This window comes from Theropithecus gelada, chromosome 15 (assembly GCF_003255815.1).
Source record: "Theropithecus gelada isolate Dixy chromosome 15, Tgel_1.0, whole genome shotgun sequence".
In the NCBI taxonomy this organism is placed as follows: Eukaryota; Metazoa; Chordata; class Mammalia; order Primates; family Cercopithecidae; genus Theropithecus; species Theropithecus gelada.
The window spans coordinates 62,369,299-62,391,013 of record NC_037683.1 but is presented as its reverse complement, the minus strand read 5'-3'; the positions used below and the strand labels follow the sequence as shown (position 1 = coordinate 62,391,013).

At 37.0% G+C, this 21,715-nt stretch overlaps 1 protein-coding gene across 2 annotated transcripts in view; it reads left to right on the top strand.

The window, feature by feature from the left end:
- The window catches only part of DENND4C (DENN domain containing 4C), a 150,240-nt gene that overhangs the window by 57,728 nt on the left and 70,797 nt on the right, over positions 1 to 21,715 (top strand). For both annotated transcript variants that reach the window (XM_025360032.1, XM_025360033.1), the window contains exons 3-10: positions 238 to 490; positions 2,091 to 2,160; positions 4,196 to 4,368; positions 9,637 to 9,875; positions 11,680 to 11,746; positions 12,831 to 12,889; positions 13,791 to 13,935; positions 18,438 to 18,613. In XM_025360032.1, the coding sequence (XP_025215817.1) occupies positions 238 to 490; positions 2,091 to 2,160; positions 4,196 to 4,368; positions 9,637 to 9,875; positions 11,680 to 11,746; positions 12,831 to 12,889; positions 13,791 to 13,935; positions 18,438 to 18,613 (1,182 nt within the window). The remainder of the gene's footprint in view (positions 1 to 237; positions 491 to 2,090; positions 2,161 to 4,195; positions 4,369 to 9,636; positions 9,876 to 11,679; positions 11,747 to 12,830; positions 12,890 to 13,790; positions 13,936 to 18,437; positions 18,614 to 21,715) is intronic.

Genomic DNA, 21,715 nt, shown 5'->3' with positions numbered 1-21,715 from the left:
CACTTCTTAAATTATGTTTTGGCTTTTGAAAAATAGTTTAGAGACTTACAGTTCCCAAAGGAATAATTTTAATTTTGGTTTGTAGTGAAGATTTAGGAAACATTAGGAGAGATGAAAAAAATTTTATTTGGTTTCAAGAAGAAAACCAGCATTAACCTGAAATGCATGTACTATATACATGTACATATATGTGTATGTATGTATCTATATCTATTTCTTCCCCTTCCTGCCATGCAGAGTTCTATATGAAGGGAAAGAACGGCTTATTCCAGGATGTGAAGTGATCCTAGCCACACCGTATGGTCGCTGTGCCAATGTCAACAATAGTTCAACTACTTCACAAAGAATCTTTATCACTTATCGAAGGGCTTCTCCAGTTCGACCCCAGAATTCCTTGGCTGTAACTGATATCTGTGTTATTGTAACCAGTAAAGGAGAAACTCCTCCTCATACCTTCTGCAAAGTTGACAAAAACTTAAATTGTGGAATGGTAAGAATAAAGTTTTCATCTTCAAAGTTTCATATGAAAATGAAAAGGGATATGTTTTGGATTCCTGTTTACTGTTGGGTATATACTTTACTCACATTTTATATATTCATGATGCTTGTTTTTATTGTTTCCTAATTTTTATGATTTATAATAATTTTAAAAATCCTATCCCATGATTTATAATAATTTCATCTTTAAGTCAGGGATATTTGGGGGGGGAATAAATCCTAATATTGTCTGTATTACATTAACAAAGGTTTTATTCACTTTTGAATTTCAGTGGTGTCTTTGGGGACAACTGCGGGGTTAGAGTGGGTAGAAGCTCTCCTTATATTCATTCATTCATTCATTCATTCATTCATTCATTCATGTTTTTGCTTTTTTATTTTTTTGAGACAGGGTCTTGCTTTGTTGCCCAGGCTGGAGTACAGTGGTGCGATCACAGCTCACTGCAGCCTTGACCCCCCACCAGGCTCAAGTGATCTTCCCACCTTAGCATTCTGAGTAGCTGGGACTACAGGCTAGTAGAGACAGGGTTTCATCATGTTGGCCAGTCTGGTCTTGAACCCCTGACCTTAAGTGATCCGCCTCCCTTGACCTCCCAAAGTGTTGGAATTACAGGCGTGAGTCACCGTGCCTGGCCTGTTTTTGTTTTTGAGACACGGACTCCTTAAGTTTCCTAGGATGCTCCTGAACTCTTGGGCTCAAGAGAAAATATTGCAGTTTTGCAAACTTATTTTTTTTTTAGATGGAGCCTCACTCTGTCGCCCAGGCTGGAGTGCAGTGGCGCGATCTTGGCTCGCCTCAACCTCTGCCTCCTGGGTTCAAGTGATTCTCCTGCCTCAGCCTTCCAGGTAGCTGGGGCTACAGGCGTGTGCCACTGTCCCCAGCTAATTTTGTAGTTTTAGTAGAGATGGGGTTTCACCATGTTGGTTGGCCAGGATGGTCTCGATCTCTTGACCTTGTGATCCACCTGTCTTGGCCTCCCAAAGTGCTGGAATTACAGGCGCGAACCACTGCACCCAACCCATGCATACTTACTCTTTAAAAGGACTCTAGTAAAGAAGAAAATGAACATAAATGTTCGACTCATAGTTTTTAAAGACTACAGCTTACTTTTGGTTCAGATTTACTTTGAAAAATATCTTGAGGTCAAACTAATATTAGCTTAATGTTGTATAGGCAGAGGTGACAAATGCACCCAGAACAATTAGTGAGGACAGGGTTGCCTCTGGAAGTGATGACCTCATAGCACTCCAGTGACCCCAGTCTTCCCCAGTTTGGGCTCCAGTGCACACTTCGCTTTGTGCTGTGTCTTACAAGAAGGGGCAATCTCTGAGTGATTGTGAAATTCTAAATCTTTTGAAATGGCCTTCATATCAGTTTGATTTTTGTAGCAGTTTGATTTTCTTACTCTCTTCTTTTATTTTAGTGTTCTGAACTTCATGCTTTGCTATATTTTATACTACATAGTTCATTATATAAACATGTGTTTTAAATACTCTTCTGAGTAAATAATAGGTATCTTTAGTTGATACCCAACAAAATCAATTTCTTTTCACTCTTTTGTCTTTTTATAAACCTAATTTATGTTTTACAGTGGGGTTCCAGCGTGTTTCTGTGTTATAAGAAGTCTGTACCTGCTTCAAATGCAATAGCATATAAGGCTGGTAAGTGAGTTAAAAAAAATTGTCTCAATTGCTGTAGTTATTGGTGCATATTAACATTTGGCTAAAAGAGACTATGCTCCCTTATGTAGTTTGTAGAATTGATTTATTCATAAAATTGTCTATAATTTTAGCATATAAAGATATGTGTTTTCTTAAATATATTACATATACAAGATATATTAATACCCTGACCAAACATGCTGTTAATTTAATTTAAACATTTATCCAAAGCAAACATATGGGGAATAATCATTCAAGCTTTTGGTCTACGTTTATAGACTTAACAGTATAATGGAAAGTTGCTTACTCTCTGACCTTTTATATTTTGGCAATCAGAAAGGTGTCAAACTGCATCTTTACTTCTTATATTTCCTTCTCTTATCTCTTTGTGTCTGATTTGAAACCACATGTTACTTGCCATGAAAGGTGGACTTGCTTCCTTTCTCCTTTGTTGCAAAGAATCAGCTATATGGAGGAGAGGAGGGCCTGAGAAACTTTTCTGCCATGAAGTGTTTGAGAAATCTATCGCCACATTCTTACTGCACATTAAAGTGTCAAGGGCTGTAAAGATTTAAGTGTCACCTCTTCATTCCACTGGTATGGTGGGATAAAAACTGAAAATACAGGTATGCTCCAGTTGTAAATAGAAAAGATACTGGAATACTTCTTTGTGAAAAGAAGCAGTGCTAATTATTTTTTGATTATGCACAGTTCTTGAAATAAAGTTTTACTTCAGGGAAGTCAGGTGAATTCATATCCAAAAAATCGTGATTTTCATAAAAACATTCATACTAATGAACCAAACCATTTAATTTATAATATAAAAATAATGGCAATAACTAACATAAAATTCAGTATCATTTTAAAATCTGATACCGTAGGCTGGGCATGGTGGCTCACACCTGTAATCCCAGCACTTTGGGAGATTGAGGCGGGCAGATCGCTTGAGGCCAGGAGTTCGAGACCAGCCTGGCCAACATGGTGAAACCCTGTCTCCACTAAAAACACAAAAATTAGCCGATTGTGGTGGCACGCATCTGTAGTCCCAGCTACTTGGGAGGCTGAGGCACGAGAATTGCTTGAACCCAGGAAGCGGAGGTTGCAGTGAGCTGAGATCATGCCACTGCACTCCAGCATGGGTGACAGAGCAAGATTGTGTCTCCAAAAAAAAAAAAAAAAAAGTGATACTATTAATACTGCTGTACTATGTTGTTTATGTGTGATTTCCTATTTTTTGTTGGTGGTGGTGGTGGAGAAAAGGTATCACTTAAAAAACTTATAGAAAGAAGCTGTACCAAAGTATTCAGTTATTTGATATGAGACACTTATTTTAGAATAGAGAGTTTTGGATACTGAATTTGGGCTCAAAATTCTACTGATTTTGAAGTTTTTCACTTAGAGATGGTCTATATATTGATGACCTCAGAGGCTAATGAACTGATGCCATGTAGCTAATTTATTCTGAGGGGGCTTTATTGTGGTTCTCAGAGTATCCCTTGCTCCTACTTTCTGGGTCTCACGTATTCTGTACTTAGTCACAGTGTTTCTGTCTCGTTTACTTTTCATGTTGCGTGCCTTTTACACTGCTTCTCTCTCAAGATGAGTTTAGGGGCTGTGATAATTTCTGTTGCCTCAGCATTATTTCATAACACTTGTCTCTTCCCTGAATTTTTCACAGAAGACTAACTGAAATAGTTGGTAAATTTTTCTGTATGTTTCTTACCATTTTCCACAAGGTGTTGGCGTGTGTAGAAGAAAATACATTAAGATTGGTGATCAAGATTGGTTGAATGGAATCTCAACTAGTATATTAATACATTTTTATGTTACAATGAACTATAAATCCATGGGTAAAATATCAGGGGTAAACGTGTTTATATTAGTTTCTGTTATAGCAAGAGAGAAATCAATTTTAAAATACCACACAAGTATTGGCTTGAAATTTGGCATTAAAATATTCCATTAATATCTATCATATGCAATTTATGGAAAAGTAAATATTAAAAAAATTTATTGTTGTCTCATTCTTCAAAAGGTTTAATTTTTAGATATCCTGAAGAGGACTATGAGTCGTTTCCACTCTCGGAATCAGATGTACCTCTCTTCTGCCTTCCTATGGGAGCTACTATTGAGTGCTGGGATCCTGAAACTAAATATCCACTTCCAGTTTTTTCAACTTTTGTCTTGACAGGTTCTTCAGCCAAAAAGGTATGTTTTTGCCTCAGTGATTAAATGCATTTTGTCCATGTTTTTATTTCATAAAAAGATTAAGTTTTATTTGAATGTTAGGATTATTTGGACACGATACAGTTTGGTTTAAATTTACGCTGTCATCCCCAAGATGAGAAATCAACATGAAAATTGCTATCAGGGATATTGATACCTCTGGAACTTCTACAGAAGCAAAGATAAAGTCTTTCTGGATAGACACCTTCAAAACCCAGGTGTCAAGATGAGATGATTATGACAGATGGAGGACATAGGTACCGTAGAAAGAATCAACAGACACAATTAAAAAGCTGGGTTAGACCCTCACGACATTGAAATGACAGAATGATGATATAAAGGATGTTATAAGTTAAAATATCATTGAGATGACTTATGAACTAATGGAGGGGCTCAAAATACCAAGGAAGGAACAGGATATTTTGAAAAATGAATAGATTGGGAAAAGAATCGAGTGTTTAGAAATGAAAAATATGGTCCTTAAAATTAAAAATTCAGTGAGTGGGTTAAACAGCAGAGATAAGGCCAGGTGCGGTGGCTCACGCCTGCAATTCCAGCACTTTGGGAGGCTGAGACAGGTGGATCACTGCAGACCAGGAGTTCAAGGCCAGCCTGGACAACATAGCATAACTCCGTCTCTACTGAAAATACAAAAAATTAGCCAGGCTTAGTGGTATACCCCTGTAATCTCGGCTACTCAGGAGGGTGAGGCATGAGAATTGCTTGAACCCAGGAGACAGAGGTTGCAATGAGCTGAGACTGCACTGTTGCACTCCAGCCTGGGCTCTAGAGCGATACTCTTTGTTAAAAAAAAAAAAGAAAAGAAAAAGCAGAGATAAGACATACATGAAGGGATAATTAGTGAAGTGGAAGATGGGTTACCTTAAATGTGGTACATACAAATGTAAAACATAAAAGGAGTTTAAAAATGTAGCAGATATAACTAGAAGGTCTAACAGATATTTAATGAGTTACAGAAGGAGAGACTAGAAAAGGATCCTAAGAGCTAATGGTTGAGAGTTTTCCATGGTTGATGAAAAAATTGAGTCTCCAGATTAAAGCTGTACTCTGAATCTTTCAACAGAGAAAAATAAACAAACAAACAAGTAAATAGTAATCCCACCTCTTTTTTTTGGGGGGCGGGATAGAGTTTCACTCTTGTTGCCTAGGCTGGAGGGCAGTGGCGCGATCTCGGCTCACTGAAACCTCCGCCTGCCAGGTTTGAGTGATTCTCCTGCCTCAGTCTCCTAAGCAGTGGGATTACAGGCGTGTGCCACCACGCCCAGCTAATTTTGTATTTTTTTTTTTTTTAGTAGAGACAGGGTTTCACCCTGTTGGTCAGGCTGGTCTTGAACTCCTGACCTAAACTGATCCACCCACCTCGGCCTCCCAAAGTGCTGGGATTATACAGGTGTGAGGCACCATGCCTGACCTGTCCCACCTCTTTTTATATCATAGTGCTATCATGGAATAGCAGAGACAAAACAGCTAGAGAGAAAAGACATTTATTGTCTTATGTAAAACATATATTATATATAACAGTAATAATGACATAAGCTGATTTATAAAGAAGGCAAAAATAAACAATATTCAGAATAAAAAGCTGATAGCAGTAGAAATTTAAAAATGGAAAACTTCCTTTTTTTTTCAGACAAAGTCTCATTCTTGTCCCCCAGGCTAGAGTGCAGTGGCACAGTCTCGGCTCACTGCAACCTCTGCCTCCTGGGTTCAAGTGATTTTCCTGCCTTGACCCCCCAAGTAGCTGGGATTACAGGCACCTGCCACCATGCCCGGCTAATTTTTGTATTTTTAGTTGAGATGGGGTTTCACGTTGGCCAGGCTGGTCTTGAACTCCTGACCTCAGGTGATCCACCCGCCTCAGCCTCCCAAAGTGCTGGGATTGCAGGCGTGAGCCACCGCGCCCAGCAAAAATTGAAAATGTTCTAAAGAAATTTAATAAAACAGGTGATTTTATTGAAAAAATATATAATCTGAACTGACTCATGCGGATGAAACAAAATACATCTGTGACCTCATTCTACAGGTACAGGCTACACCTTTACAACCACTGTGTTAAAGATAATACATGTAAAGTATCCAGCATAGTGCCTGGAACACAGAAACCGAGTGAAGGTCAATATTAACTTGATTGCCCACTGCTAACTTGTTAGCTTAATAATCGTTTACAATTTATCCTGCTGAAAGTAGTAAATATAACTGAAAATTTTAAGATCTTCAAACATTAGTTACCTAATATACTTTGGCAGTAGAGAACAGTAAAGTCTCATTTGAGATGTGAATACTGGGTGATCTGCTTGGCTTATTCATTGTTTAGGGGATATTGACATGTAAGCATTGAGGTGTGTAAAATGTATGTTTATACATTTTTCACTGCTTGTTAAAAACTTTGAGATCACTTTGAAATAATTGTATCTGGGAATGTTGTGTGTATAAAGGTAAGGGTTACTGTGATATATGTAATGAATAAACAGTTGGCAAGATCTATAAAATACAGAAGTAAGGATTGATTGTTGGGAGAAGGGGATGGGTTAAAACCTTTGAGATCACTTTGAAATAATTATATCTGGGAATGTTGTGTGTGTAAAGGTAAGGGTTACTGTTATATATATATAATGAATAAACAGTTGGCAAGATTTATAAAATACAGAAATAAGGATTGATTGTTGGGAGAAGGTGATGGGTTAAAACCTTTGAGATCACTTTGAAATAATTGTATCTGGGAATGTTGTGTGTGTAAAGGCAAGGGTTCCTGTGATATATATAATGACTAAACAGTTGGCAAGATTTATAAAATACAGAAGTAAGGATTGATTGTTGGGAGAAGGGGATGGGTATTAAGGAATGGGCAGATCAGAGGAAGTACCAAGGCTAAACAAAATATACAAAGGCACAAAATTATGAACTAGTCTGTGTACCTGATAGCTCTGTATTGTTGAACAACAACAGCAGGTACTATTAGGAATTGAGAGCATCTTGCCACTTATATGGACTGTGGCATTTTACCTGTAATGAGGAACTTTTGAAGGATCAGATGTTACCTCTGAAGGACTGTTTCTTCAGTGTACTTTTCACTAAAATACTTTCTCTTCTGACTTGAGACCAGTTAGGGCTTCAGTAGTTGCTTTGATATGTGGTAAGTGGAAGTGGAATTGAGCATGACTTCGAAGTTTCTAGCTTGGGAATTGTGTAGCGTAACTGAGTAAGATCAGGAATATTGGATGAAGTATTTAGATAATGAGTTCACTTTTGAAAATATTGGTTTGGGATGCCTGTACGACATCCAAGTGGAGATTATTGAGTAGTCATTTTGAAAATAGGAGTCTGAGGTTCAGGGGAGAGATCAGGTAGACCTAGAGATAAAGATTTGTGTTCTGTTAGTATAGTGATTATAGTTAAAACCGTGAGAGAATGAAATTTTCCAAATAGAAGTGTGAAGCTAGAACCTTAGGGAATGCTAGTATTTAAATGATGGGGGGTGACATAATTGGATCTAGTATAGGAAAGAGAGAAGTAGCCATGAAACAAAGAGAAATTTGTACTGTCAAAGACAGCAAAGGAATAAAGAATTTCAGAGGAGTGTCAGCTCTGTCTTGTGTCATATGAGGTGAGGGTGTGGAGGAATTGAACCTGTGAACATTGCTGATGAGAAAGTCAAATGCTGCTGCTGCAACTCCTCCAAAAGTTAAACACAGAATTACCATACGATCCAGCAGTTTCATGCCTAGGCATGTACCCAGAATAATTGAAAGCAGAGACTCAAACAGATACTTGTATGCCAATGTTTTAGCAGGGTTATTCACAATAGGCAAAAGGTGGAAACAACCCAAACGTGCATCAACGTATGAATGGATACACAAAATATGGTATATAGATATGATGGAATTATGATTTATTCCTTAACAAGGAATGAAAGTCAGGTATGTGCTACAATATAGGTGAATCTTAAAAACATTATTCTAAGTGAAATAAGCCAGACACAAAAGAATAAATTTTGTATGATTCCACTTATAGGAGGTACCTAGAATAGCTACCCTTATAGAGACAGGAAGTGCAATAGAGATTACAAAGGGACTTGGATTGAGGGCCAGAGAATGGGAAGTTACCATTTAAGGGTCACAGAGCTTTTGTTTGGGGGGCTACGGGTAATGAAAAAGTTCTGGAAATGAATAGTGATAACTGGTTGCACTCCAGTGTGAAGGTACTTAATACCAGTGAATTGTACACTTGAAAATGGTTAAGGTGGTACATTTTATGTTATGTATATTTTACCCCAATTAAAAAAAATCACAGGCCAGGCACAGTGGCTCACGCCTCTAATCCCAGCACTTTGGGAGGCCAAGGCGGGTGGATCACCAGGTCAGGAGATCAAGACCATCCTGGCTAACATGGTGAAACCCCATCTCTACTAAAAATACAAAAAGTTAGGTCGGGTGCAGTGGCTCACGCCTGTAATCCGAGCACTTTGGAAGGCTGAGGTGGGTGGATCATGAGGTCAGGAGATCAAGACCATCCTGGCTAACATGGTGAAAGCCTGTCTCTACTAACAATACAAAAAATTAGCTGGGCGTGGTGGCGGGCACCTGTAGTTCCAGTTACTTGGGAGGCTGAGGCAGGAGAATGGCGTGAACCCAGGATACGAAACTTGCAGTGAGCCGAGATCGCGCCACTGCACTCCAGTGTAGGTGACACAGCAAGACTCTGTCTCAAAAAAAAGGAAAAAAAAAAAAAATTAGCTGGGTGTGGTGTAGTCCCAGCTACTCGGGAGGCTGAGGCAGGAGAATCACTTGAACCTGGGAGGTGGAGGTTGAAGTGAGCTGAGATTACGCTGCTGTACTCCAGCCTGGGTGACAGAGTGAGACTCTATCTCAAAAAAAAAAAAAAAAAGAAAAAAGAAAAATCACACAAAAAACTAAGTTGAGTGAGGTCATTAGAGTTCATTCTCTAATGCTTTCATTTTAAAAATGAAAGCAAGTTATAAGAGGTTACCGTCCCTTTTTGTATAAGATTTATAGTTGAATGTATAAAATTATGTGGAAAAAATCTTGAGGGATTTATATCAAAATCTGGTTATCTCTGGGGTAGAAATTTGGGTGAGTTTTTTTTTTTTTTCCATAATTTATCTGTATAAGTATACTCCAAGCAAATATTTCTTGTGTAATAAGAGAAAAAGAGAAGCTAATTTTTTTCAAACAAACTCAAATCTTATAACAGAATTCTCTTACTCTTTAGGTATATGGAGCTGCCATTCAGTTTTATGAACCTTACTCTCGGGAACTTCTATCAGAGAAACAGCTTATGCAACTGGGCCTATTGACGCCTGTGGAGAGAAAAATGGTCTCCAAATCCATCAATACAAACAAATGCATTTGTTTACTCTCACACTGGCCTTTTTTTGAAGCTTTTAGGAAATTTCTTATGTTTATCTACAAACTTTCTGTGTCTGGACCACATCCTCTTCCCATTGAAAAGTATGTATATGATTAGAAAGATGGCTGGTGGAAAACTGGGTATATAAATATATATGTTTGATTGTTTGTGTAACTTTTAGCAGCAAAGTTGGAAGGGAAGGAAGGCTACGTTTACCCCACTTTTTTTTTTTTTTCGAGACATCACCCAGGCTGGAGTGCAGTGGCGCCATCTCGGCTCACTGCAACCTCCACCTCCTGGGTTCAAGCAATTCTCTTGTGTCAGCCTCCCGAGTAACTGGGATTACAGACACCCGCCACCACGCCTGGCTAATTTTTGTAGAGACGGGGTTTCACCATCTTGGCCAGGCTGGTCTTGAACTCCTGACCTCATGATCCACCTGCGTCAGCCTCCCAAAGTGCTGGGATTACAGGCATGAGCCACCAACTTTTTACTTACTCCCTTCTTCACCTCAATCATTGACTGTGAGCTTAAAATTGGATAGTAGTGGCAAGGATGGCCAAATAATAATCTTTTGAGAATTCACCTAAAGAAGTAACTTACATAAATTATATTGTGAGTGTTCTTCTTCCTATTTATTCTCTAATAACTAAGAGACAAATAGTTACTGCTGCACACACACCCACCCACCCACCCATACAAGTGGCCATTCCAAAATCTAACCGTAATACCTCTCTAAAGTGATGTCGAAATTAGTAAGAATAAGTTAATTGATGTTAAAAGTGAAGTTTTTCTTTTAGCATTGACAGAAATTCTTTGAGCTTTCTCTTTAGTTTGTAATTCTTTTTGTCATGCAATCTTTCCTAAGCAAGAAAAATGTATGTTGAGCTACTCTTTTTTAAATGATCTTTTCTGATTTCTAGTGGCACACTGACTTCTGTTTATGATAGTTTATAATTTATGTATCCTGCCGACAAACCAAAAAGTGTCAAGAGCTTTCTGTAATGTATTAAAGTATGTGTAAACGTAGATGTTTCTTACAATTTCAGAACTTTTACATTATAGCAGAAAGAATATCAGTGAAACATACTAGTTTAGTGGATAAGGTAGGGGTAATTATGCACAGGTTTAAAAATAATGCTGTCCAAAAATCACCTTTTAAAAGAGTAAAGTACTGTGCATAAACTCATCATAATTTGATATTGAAATACGGTTGCAACTTTCATTTTACACTCTCGAAATGGCAATTTAATGATTTATAGTTCTGGGTTTAACATTCAGCTGTCAGATTAATTTGAAGTTTTTTGAAGTAAAATGTAATGTTAGTGACAAGTTAGCAACCTTTTGAAAAATTAAGATTCTATGAATAGCTTGTGAAAATAAAATCAATGTATATAATCAATATCTTTTTCAGTTGAAGTAATATGTTGCATTTTTGTGGCTCCTAAGAAGCTCTAAACTTTGGAGAAACTTAAGAAGTAATTTTTATAGGTGCAGAAATAGAATGGGTAGGTGGTTCATCCAATGTTAGAGTAGTAAATCTGGGATTAAATTCAGTTTTAGTGTAAATTCATTATAGCACAGTTAGTTGCTCCCTGTACTGGCACGGATAACCAGGGCTATAAAAATTCACTCCTTTCATGAAAACTGTTTTTATGTTATTTTTATTCATCTGGTAATGATAGGGGGTGGGAATAGAAGTCAGGAAATACATTGTGTATTTCAGAAGTTTGATGGGCATGGATAAATTCGTTTACACTAAACAAATTTACTTACTTAGCCTACATTTTAGATAAATGGCCATGTCATATCTGGGATGATATATAGTGATATTTAAGATTTGTTAAAACCTGTGATGCATTTTAGAAAAGTAATTATGATATTTATTTCAAATTTTTTTTCTAGGCACATTTCACATTTTATGCAAAACATCCCTTTTCCTTCACCACAAAGACCGAGAATCCTTGTCCAGGTAACAAAAAGAGAGTATATTTGGGGAGAACTTTGCATATGCTCACCCCAGTCATTGCAGAGTGGATTCTATATACCTTTGGGTTTGAGGTGGAGCAATATGCATTTGTAAAGTCCTTGGATTTTCTGTGCTTTGTAGCTTTACTGAACATCCTTTCTTACTGGGTTTTGGATTTGAATGTACAGAATTGGAATAATTATGACCCTTGGTTCATAACATTTTCATTTTTGGCCCATGCATGGCCTTTGTGTAGCTAATTTTAATAATGTAAAACCCAGGATTATGTTTGAGCATGTTCTTAATATCAGATTCTCTAATAAATATTAAATATGAAATGAGCAATGGTTGGAGGGGGTTAACTTAAACAAGGTCTATAATAGTACTATGCTAAAGGACCAGTTTTTTATTTTCAGTAAGTAGCAGACGTAGGTAGGTATACAGCTTGTGACATATGCAACACGAACAGGTCTATACCCTCTCTATAATAATAGTTCCACTGATTACGTGCTTGGATATGGGAGAGAGGTCAGATTGTCATAAAAGTTGCTTAGTGGTTTGCTCTTCATTTGTATAGTATATCTTTCTGGACCATAACAATTAACATACTGGCATACTTAACATACTTTGAATAGCATTGATCTATAGAAGGAAGCCATTTAAAAGTTTTTCTAAGACATTCTTAACATTATGTATGGTGGGATTAAGTCAGATATTATTGATATTGAATGTTATTTCAGTTCTGCAAGTATTAATGTGCGAAGCAACTGCCAAGTGCCTACAGTCTGTTGAGTAAATGAATTTGAAGCTTTTCTGAAGCAGTAATTCCATAAATTTTAAATAATTGTACTTTAACCAATTAAGTGAATCAAAATTCAAATTAACCATTTATTGAAAAAGAACTAATGTAACACTTCTGAGTAAATACAGCTATCATTTTATATTTTAGTACATTTCAAAAAGCATGTTTGCATATTAAATTGTTGTTTTCAGTATTACCTTTGATCTAAATATATAGATTTCACAAGTAGTTTTGAAACTTATATCTTGTTTTGGTTAATTTATGTTGCTTTTTTTTTTTTTTAAGCTGTCAGTCCATGATGCATTAATATTATCACAGCCAGTTTCTACACCTTTACCACTAAGGTAATTACTGGTATTTAGAATGATATATGTATTCACTTGGAGCAGAATGCTTTAAAATATTTTAGTGATTAGTATAATAAAGTTAATTGTTATTTTACAATTAACTCTATTAGTTAAAACTAGGCAAAAACAGCCTTAATGTTTCTGGCTTTGATAGCTAGATGGATGGTGGGGCTGTTTTATAAATGTGAACAATTCAGAGAGTTGCAAGATTGGATGTAGAGGACACTTCCCTTTTCTTCTCATCTCCCCTTCCCATATCCAGTTCATAACTAAAGGTTTAAGGTGAGCTGATTTTTGCTTTCTAAATATCTCGAATCCATTTACTTCTTTTCATCTTCATCATAGTAGACTTCCATGATGTCTTACCAGACTACCTCACTACTAGCCTCTTAACTGGTACCTTTTTACTCATCTTCCTTCAGTTCTTTATCCACCCTGTAGCCAGTGTGTCCTTTTGAAAATGCAAATATAATAGTATATTTCAATTTCAGCCTAATCTGTTGCTGTTTTCATCCTTTCCCTTACTATGCTTTAGTCACAATAGATTTATTTCAATTTCTTGGCTATGACAACAGCTTTTTCTTGCCCCGGGGCCCTTGCATGTATTGTCTATCACCCCTTCACTCCTATCCTTGTCTCCTTTCTTCTGAGTTCAACTCAAATGGCTATTCAGGAAAATCTTTCTTGATAAATGCCTTTTATTACCAGAGGATGAATTTAAATCTCCCAGTTATCTATCTTATTAAATTTGCTACTTTTCATTGATAAACAAGTAAAGACTTGAAATTAACACTAGACTCTCAATCTGTTAATACTTAAGAAATAATTTAATAAGCAAATCTTAACATGTCTTAGCAAAATAGTTCACAGTGATCTATTTTTCTCTTTTTTTTCCTAGTGGAGCCAACTTTAGCACCTTGCTAATGAATCTGGGTCCTGAGAATTGTGCAACACTGCTGCTCTTTGTTTTACTTGAGAGTAAAATTCTGCTGCATTCTCTTAGGCCAGCTGTCTTGACTGGGGTAGCTGAAGCTGTTGTAGCTGTAAGTATAGAATTTTCCTTTTAGTACAAAATTACTGACAGATAATTTTTACTCCAAAGGGAAATTTCCTTCAAAAACAGCAACTTTGAAAGCAACAACAAATTTTCAGAAAGTAACTTTGAAAAATTACCCGCCCGGTAAAAGTCGAATATAATCTGCTGGCAAAGAGAAGTAGGAAGTATAAAGAAAACAAAGGTGATACCTATTTTAGGAAAAATGTCAATTTCCAATTTTTCATATTTTAGAGTTCTTCCCAGAGTAAAAACTATATGATTGTATAATAAAACCTGAGAATGAAGCTGATTGTATTGAGAGGCTCTGGCCAATTTCAGCTGTTCTAAAATTATGCAAATGATTACATGGTTAATTTCTCCCTATTTCAACTTTTAATAATTGTGAATCAGGAATATATAGGAAATTCTAAGTGATTGTGAAATAGGATAATATACAGAGGCTAAGCTCTTGTGTAAAGCGTAAGTAAAATTAAATTGTTAAATTGTTATTAAAGTTGTTCCCTGCTTAAAACCTTTTGGCTTCCCATTGCACTTAGAATGAAGTCTGATTGATAGGCACAGTGGCTCACGCCTGTAATCCCAGCAATTTGGGAAGCCGAGGTAGGCGGATCACCTGAGATCAGGAGTTTGAGATGAGCCTGACCAATATGGAGAAACCCCTCTCTACTGAAAATACAAAGTTAGCTGGGTATGATGGCACACGCCTGTAATCCCAGCTACTTGGAAGGCTGAGGCAGGAGAATTGCTTGAACCCAGGAGGCGGAGGTTGCGGTGAGCTGAGATGACACCATTGCACTCTAGCCTGGGCAACAAGAGTGAGGCTCCGTCTCAAAAAAAAAAAAAAAAAAATGAAGTCTGATTGTATAGGGCTTTATAGGCCATTGTGTAGAACTTTAGATATTCCACTTCTCCAACCCTATCACCCATTAGTTGTTTAATTTAAAATAGCTGACTCTCCTCTCTTCCCTTCCCCATTTTAAGAATGTAAGTCTCCTGGGAGTAAGGACCTAATCTCTTATTTACTCCTGTATTTTCAGCACTTGTTACAGTTGCCTAGCACAGAGTAGGCCCTCAATAAATACTTGTTAAAACAGCAAATAGGGTATGTCTCCAAGATCTTAATCTGGTTGGAGAAGTGCTGTTGGACTGAAAACAATAGTAACCATATGAGACAGCTTCTAGGAGGATCCTCATTAAGTATTACTTTTCCAAGTTATCACAGTTGTGTGTGAAGGCAAAAGTTGTTAGAATATGAAAATATTTGTTAATGAACTGACCAGTTTTAGAAAGTTCCCACCCAGGCCAGGCGCAGTGGCTCACGCCTGTAATCCTAGCACTTTGGGAGGCCAAGGCAGGTGGATCACGAGGTCAAGAGATCGAGACCATCCTGGCCAACATGGTGAAACCCCATCTCTACTAAAAATACAAAAATTAGCTGGATGTGGTGGCTCATGCCTGTAGTCCCAGCTACCTGGGAGGCTGAGGCAGGAGAATCACTTAAACCCGGGAGGTGGAGGTTGCTATGAGCTGAGGTTGCACCACTGCACTCCAGCCTAGCGACAGAGCAAGACTCCGTCTCAAAAAAAAAAAAGTTCCCACCCAAATATTCCTTACTAAAACATTAGTGTTTATTCAATCCCGTTTGTCAGAATCGTGGTGGCCAAGTCTCTTGATGGATTTCAGTAATATGGTGCAAGAACAGTTGAAAAAAGTGCTCATGGAATTGGTAATCATATGAAAAATGCCAGAGTATATGAGGTTTATGCAACTGATGTTGGAGAGCTGTCTGAATTGCATGCAAAATTATTTATAAGTCATGATTTGGTAGTTATGCCAATTACCATTTGAAGAAGAGAACTTGGAAAAGAATGGTCACAAAACAAATGCTTCAAAAGGAGAATGATTTAAATATCAAAGAATATCAAAGAATTAATGGAGACCCATAGCAAAGATTGATGAAATGTACAAGTACTTTATAAAAAGTGACCCTATAGTGTTGCAAAAGGCAAAAGTGAAGAGAAGGATATCATGTTTTGCTAGCACATAGCTTTTTTTCTAACGTTTCTTAGATAGATGCAGTTGTAACACACCTTTTGTTGAATAGAAGATAATTGTCACTCAAGAAATCTGAAGTCCTTGCAGGGTCCTTTGTGAGTGGCTCTGCCCCTCAGCAATCTGATCTTATTTTCCACTACTCTTCCTCTTGCTCATTCTCCAGCATTCTGGCCTTACCTTCCTGGGAGCATTAGGCATTCCCCATGCCTTAAGGCCTTTGCCCTAGCTGTTCCTTCTCATTGAAGCACTCTTCTCTTATATATCCCGTTGGCTAAATCTCTCACCTTCTTCAGGTTTCAGCTCTGTTGTCACTTTATTAATGAGGCCTGTCCTGTTTGTCCTAATACAACCTGCTTTTCCTCTCTCCTGCTCTGAACTCTAATGTCCTTCACTTGGCTTTACTTTTCCTTTTTTTTTTTTTTTCCGTAGCACTTATTACTTCCTGACATACAGGTTGAGTATCCCTTGTCTAAAATGCTTGGAAAGAAGTGCTTTGGATTTGGGATTGTTTTGGATTTTGGCATGTTTGCAGAATACACGCTGGTTGAACATCCCTAATCTAAAAATCTGAAGTCCTAAATGCTTCTATGAGCAATTTATTTTCTGTGTCATGTTGGTGCTCAAAAAGTTTTGGATTTTGCAGCACTTTGGATTTTGGATTTTCAGGTTAGGGATGTTCAACCTATAACATAATATTTTATTTATTATGTCTTTTATTTATTTTCTCTCTTTCTGCTAGACAAGGTGTTTGCAAATGATGGCCGAATCCTGCCTGCCAAATCCTGCCTGCCACTTGTTTCTATAAAGTTTTATTGGAACATAGGCCATTTATTCATATATTGCCTATGACTGCTTTCATGCATGACAGCAGAGTTAAATGGTTGTGACAGAGACAATGTGGCTCACAAGGCCTAAAATATTTACTGTCTTTCACAGAAAAAGTTGCTGACTCTTAAACTATTAACCTCATGAGGAGAGTGATCTCTTTCATTTATTGTTAAGCTCTCATTATGTAGAACAGTAATTGGTACATAGCAAGTGCTCAAATATTAACTAAATAAATGTTTGAAGACAAAATTCCAATCCTGAATAACCCTTTGTAATAGCTGGCAGAGGTAGTAAGTGTTATAGGCATTTCTTTGGGGTGAATGATGACAGATAAGGGTGATAATTGAACTCGACCTTAAAAGATAACAGGGATTTTTATAGTAGAAGAAAAAAATTATCATCAGTAAAATTTTAGTACTAGCTAATTATTAAATTTTTTTAAAATTTATTCATTTACTTATTTATTTTTTATGGAGATGAGGGTCTCACTCTGTTGTCCAGGCTGGCCTTGAACTCCTGGCCTCAAGCAGTCCTCCTGCCTCAGCCTCCCAAAGTGTTGAGAGTCACTGCATTAGGCCTTAACATGTTTTAGTCTTTTTTTAAAAAACATCAAAACTTTTTTTTTTTTTAAAGAAAAGCACAAATGATACAACTGAAGTAAATCTTTGTAAAGGAAAACAGGTAAAGATTCTTGAGAAATGTTTTTTTCTCTTTTTTTCCTGTCTCATCATGTCTAGATAGAGGAATATCTTATATATTGACTGTTTCTTTTTTTTTTTTGAAACAGAGTCTTGCTCTGTTGCCCAGGCTGGAGTGTAGTGGTGCAAACTCCGCTCACTGCAACCTCCGCCTCCCAGGTTCAAGCGATTTTCCTGCCTCTGCCTCCAGGATAACTGGGATTACAGGCATACACCACCACACTCAGCTAATTTTTGTGTTTTAGTAGAAACACTAAAATTGGCCAGGCTGGTCGCAAACTCCTGACCACAAGTGATCCACCTGCCTCAGCCTCCCAAAGTGCTGGGATTACAGGCGTGAGCCGCCGTGCCCAGCCTATTGACAGTATTTTTAAGATGCCAGACATCACTGATGTTTATTTGAACAGTTAAGAATTTTTTTTTTGTTGAGCTCTTTAATTAACTATTAGCATTCCCTAGACAGTAATTAGTTTTTTAAAAAATTCTTGATGCTTTTAGTTGGATTTTGATCTGAGGTAATTTTGAGAATTAATAGGTGAATGAAATGTGTAAGAGTTAAAGATAATAAGTTTGTTTTATGATATTTTGGGCCATTTTATCTTATTTTGACTCCATAAAATTGGAATGTGGGCTTTGTATAGATACTAGAAGAATTAATATGCAAAAAGCTGTTAGTATTTTTGTTGTGTTTAATGATCATCATCATGACTTGAAAATTTTAATTGCATTTGTTCATAGTATTGCTTAGTAATATTTTATAGTCATTTAGTTTTGGAATGAAGTTTAAGGTAAACAAAACAGTGATATTAACTGCTTTTCAGTGATCCCTTTTCAGTAATACTAGTTACTTATATAATTTTTATTGCAAATTTAAAATTTGGTTAATTTTTTAAAACTTTTTTCCCAGATGATCTTTCCATTTCAGTGGCAGTGCCCATATATTCCCCTTTGTCCTCTTTCACTGGCTGCAGTGCTTAGTGCACCTTTACCGTTTATAGTTGGAGTTGACTCAAGGTATTTTGATCTTCATGACCCACCACAAGATGTTGTTTGCATTGACTTGGATACGAACATGTTATATGTGTAAGTTGATTCATTTTATATTATCTCCCATTTATGTTTTTCACTATATAGAGTTACAGTTCTTTGAAAGCATCTAGAAATATGCTATTTTTGGTAGTTGTTAAATCTTCCTCTTAAATACAGTGGCTCTCAACCAGGACAAGTATCAGAATCTGGGAACGCTGTGTGATTTGGAAAAAAAAAATGTTCAATATTATGATAGTTTATATCTGGATAACAATGTTAAATGTAAGCAGGAGATGTTTAGGTTTATCAGAAGAGACTATGAGTTTGAAAAGTAATGGTTAAACACTGCTTTCAGAGCTCGAGAGACGATATGCTTTCTAGGTTTAATTCAAAATCCATATGTAAGTAAAATGGGTTTACCCACTGGAGATTAAAGTTTAGTTACAGTATAGGGTGATAGTATACCATTTGTTTAGTTGTCAGGATTTGAATTTTATAAGGATCTGTTCTTTACTGCATAGAAATTTATATTAAAAATCAGTTATAGTTTGTGTTTGCTGAAGGTGATAAGTACAGCAGTGGTACAGCTGAGGGTTCAGAGAGTAGCAAACTACATTAATAAAAGGAATAGTTCTGGATGGATGTTTAAGGGTTACCCCTTCCTCCACCAAAAGTGGGAAAGGGCAGTAAGTATTAAAAATTTTCTTATGTTGGTGCCAACTTCCAGGCTGTGGAACACTTATTCTTTACTGTTTGAGATTGGTAGAAAATGAATAGAGAAATATTTTGGGTGAGGCCTAACTAGTTCCAACAGTAGAATTCGTTGGGAAAATATTTTTATGTGAACCAAAAAAATAGCCTAAGGAAGGAAGAAAACATTTGCTGTAACTTAAAATATAATTTTGACATGGATCTACCATTGTATTTTGAAACTGTGTAACTGTAGTAGCTCCTTATGTATATTTAGATTTACTTACAGCTTGAAAGTAATGAACAACTTGAATGAATTAAATAGTTTTTTGTGGCACACATTTTATTGTTTATAGGTTACTCTCCCTGAAAAACAATTATTTCAGGAATGTATTCGTGGTGTTGCTTTTAGAAATGATTATTTGTGAAGTTAATACTCAGATTTTTTACCTTGTTTTATTTATTATTCCGAATAAAATAATATGGAGAGTCTTAATTTTGCCCAGTTTTGAGTAACTTTTATAAAACTTCTGGTAATCAAAACATTGTTTTCTAAAACAAATGTGAAGTGTTTGCTCAATTGTATTTATTTATTTATTTATTTTGAGACAGAGTCTCACTCTGTTGCCCAGGCAACAGAGTTGCAGTTGTGCAATCTTGGCTCACTGCGGTCTCCGCCTTCCGGAATCAAGTGATTCTCCTGCCTCAGCCTCCTGAGCAGTGGAATTACAGGTGCGTGCCACCACACCTGGCTAATTTTTTTGTATTTTTAGTAGAGATGAGGCTTCACCGTGTTGGCCAGGCTGGTCTTAAACTGCTGACCTCAGGTGATCCACCTTGGCCTCCCAAAGTGCTGGGATTACGGGCATGAGCCACCATGCCTGGCCTGCTCAGTTGTGTTTAAATAATTATAAAATGTGCCCAGGTGTAGTGTTTCACACCTGTAATCTCAGTACTTTCGGAGGCTGAGGCTGGAGAATCACTTGAGTCCAGGAGTTTAAGACCATCCTGGGAAACATGGTGAGACTCCATCTATATAAAATAAAAAATTAGCCAGGAGTGGTAGTGAGTGCCCATAGTGCACAGGCAGCTGAGGAGGAAAGATCACTTTAGTCCAGGAGGTCGAGGCTGCAGTGAGCTATGTTCACCCCACTGTACTGCAGCCTGGGTAACAGCAAGACTCTCTGTCTCAAAAAAAAAAAAAAAAAAGCCTCCAAATTGTACAGAATAATGTAAATAACTTGTATCTATTCACCACAACTTTATTAATAGGCCGGGCACAGTGGCTCATACCTGTAATCCCAGCACTTTGGGAGGCCGAGGCAGACGAATCACCTGAGGTCAGGAGTTCGAGACCACCCTGGCCAACATGGTGAAACTCCGTCTGTACTACAAAAATTAGCCAGGCATGGTGGTGGGCAGCTGTAATCCCCACTACTTGGGAGTCTGAGGCAAGAGAATTGCTTGAACCCAGGAGGTGGAGGTTGCAGTGAGCGGAGATCATGCCACTGCACTCCAGCCTGGGTGACAGAGGGAGACTCTGTCTCAAAAAAAAAAAAAAAAAAAAAAAAGAAAATATTAGCAATAAATTTGAAATCTCTAGATAGTCCTCCATAACCATATTTTGTTCCTGTCTCCCAGAGAGGAGCTCCAGATCCAACCATCATCTTGGATAAATTCCAAATCCAACCATCATCTTAGATTTGGAGTTTATCATGCACATGTATTTTTAAAACATTTATTATATATGTATTAATCTAAATAAAATGTTGTTTTGCATACTTACACATTTTTTTCTACTTGAATAGTTTTCTGTGAATTGCTTTTTTGCTTACCATTCTTTGTGAGGTTCATCCAGTTCATTTTCAATGGTGATCAATGTCGATGGACATTTAGGTTGTATCTAGATCTTTGATGTTAGAAACAAGGCTGTTCTGATCATCATTGTATATATTTCCTTGAGTATATGCTCAGGAATTCCTCTGAAGCATATACCTGGAAGCGCTAATGTTGCTTGGTAGGGAATGAGCATTTTCAACTTAATAACTAATACCAGATTACTCTCCCAAGTTTACTCTGTCCTCAGCAGATGAAAGTTCTTTTTGTTTCATATCCTTGCCAACACTTGCGGTCAGACTTTTACATTTTTTACCAATTTGATGGTAATGGTATTTCACTGTGGCTTTAATTCACATTTCCTTAATTAGTAGCAAATGCAGTATTTGCATACCTTTGTGCTCCTTGGTTTTCCTCTCCTGTGAATTCGATGTTCCTTTTGTTGGTGCATTTTACTGTTAGATTGTCTTTTTCTTTTGATTTGTAGAAATTGTATATATAATCAGGAATTAATTATTGGTCTGCATTGCAAATAGCTTCTCCCACATTGTGACCTGTCATTCCATTCTGTTTTTGGTGTCTTTTGATAAACAGAGATTTATTTTAATTTATCAAATTTTAAATTTCTCT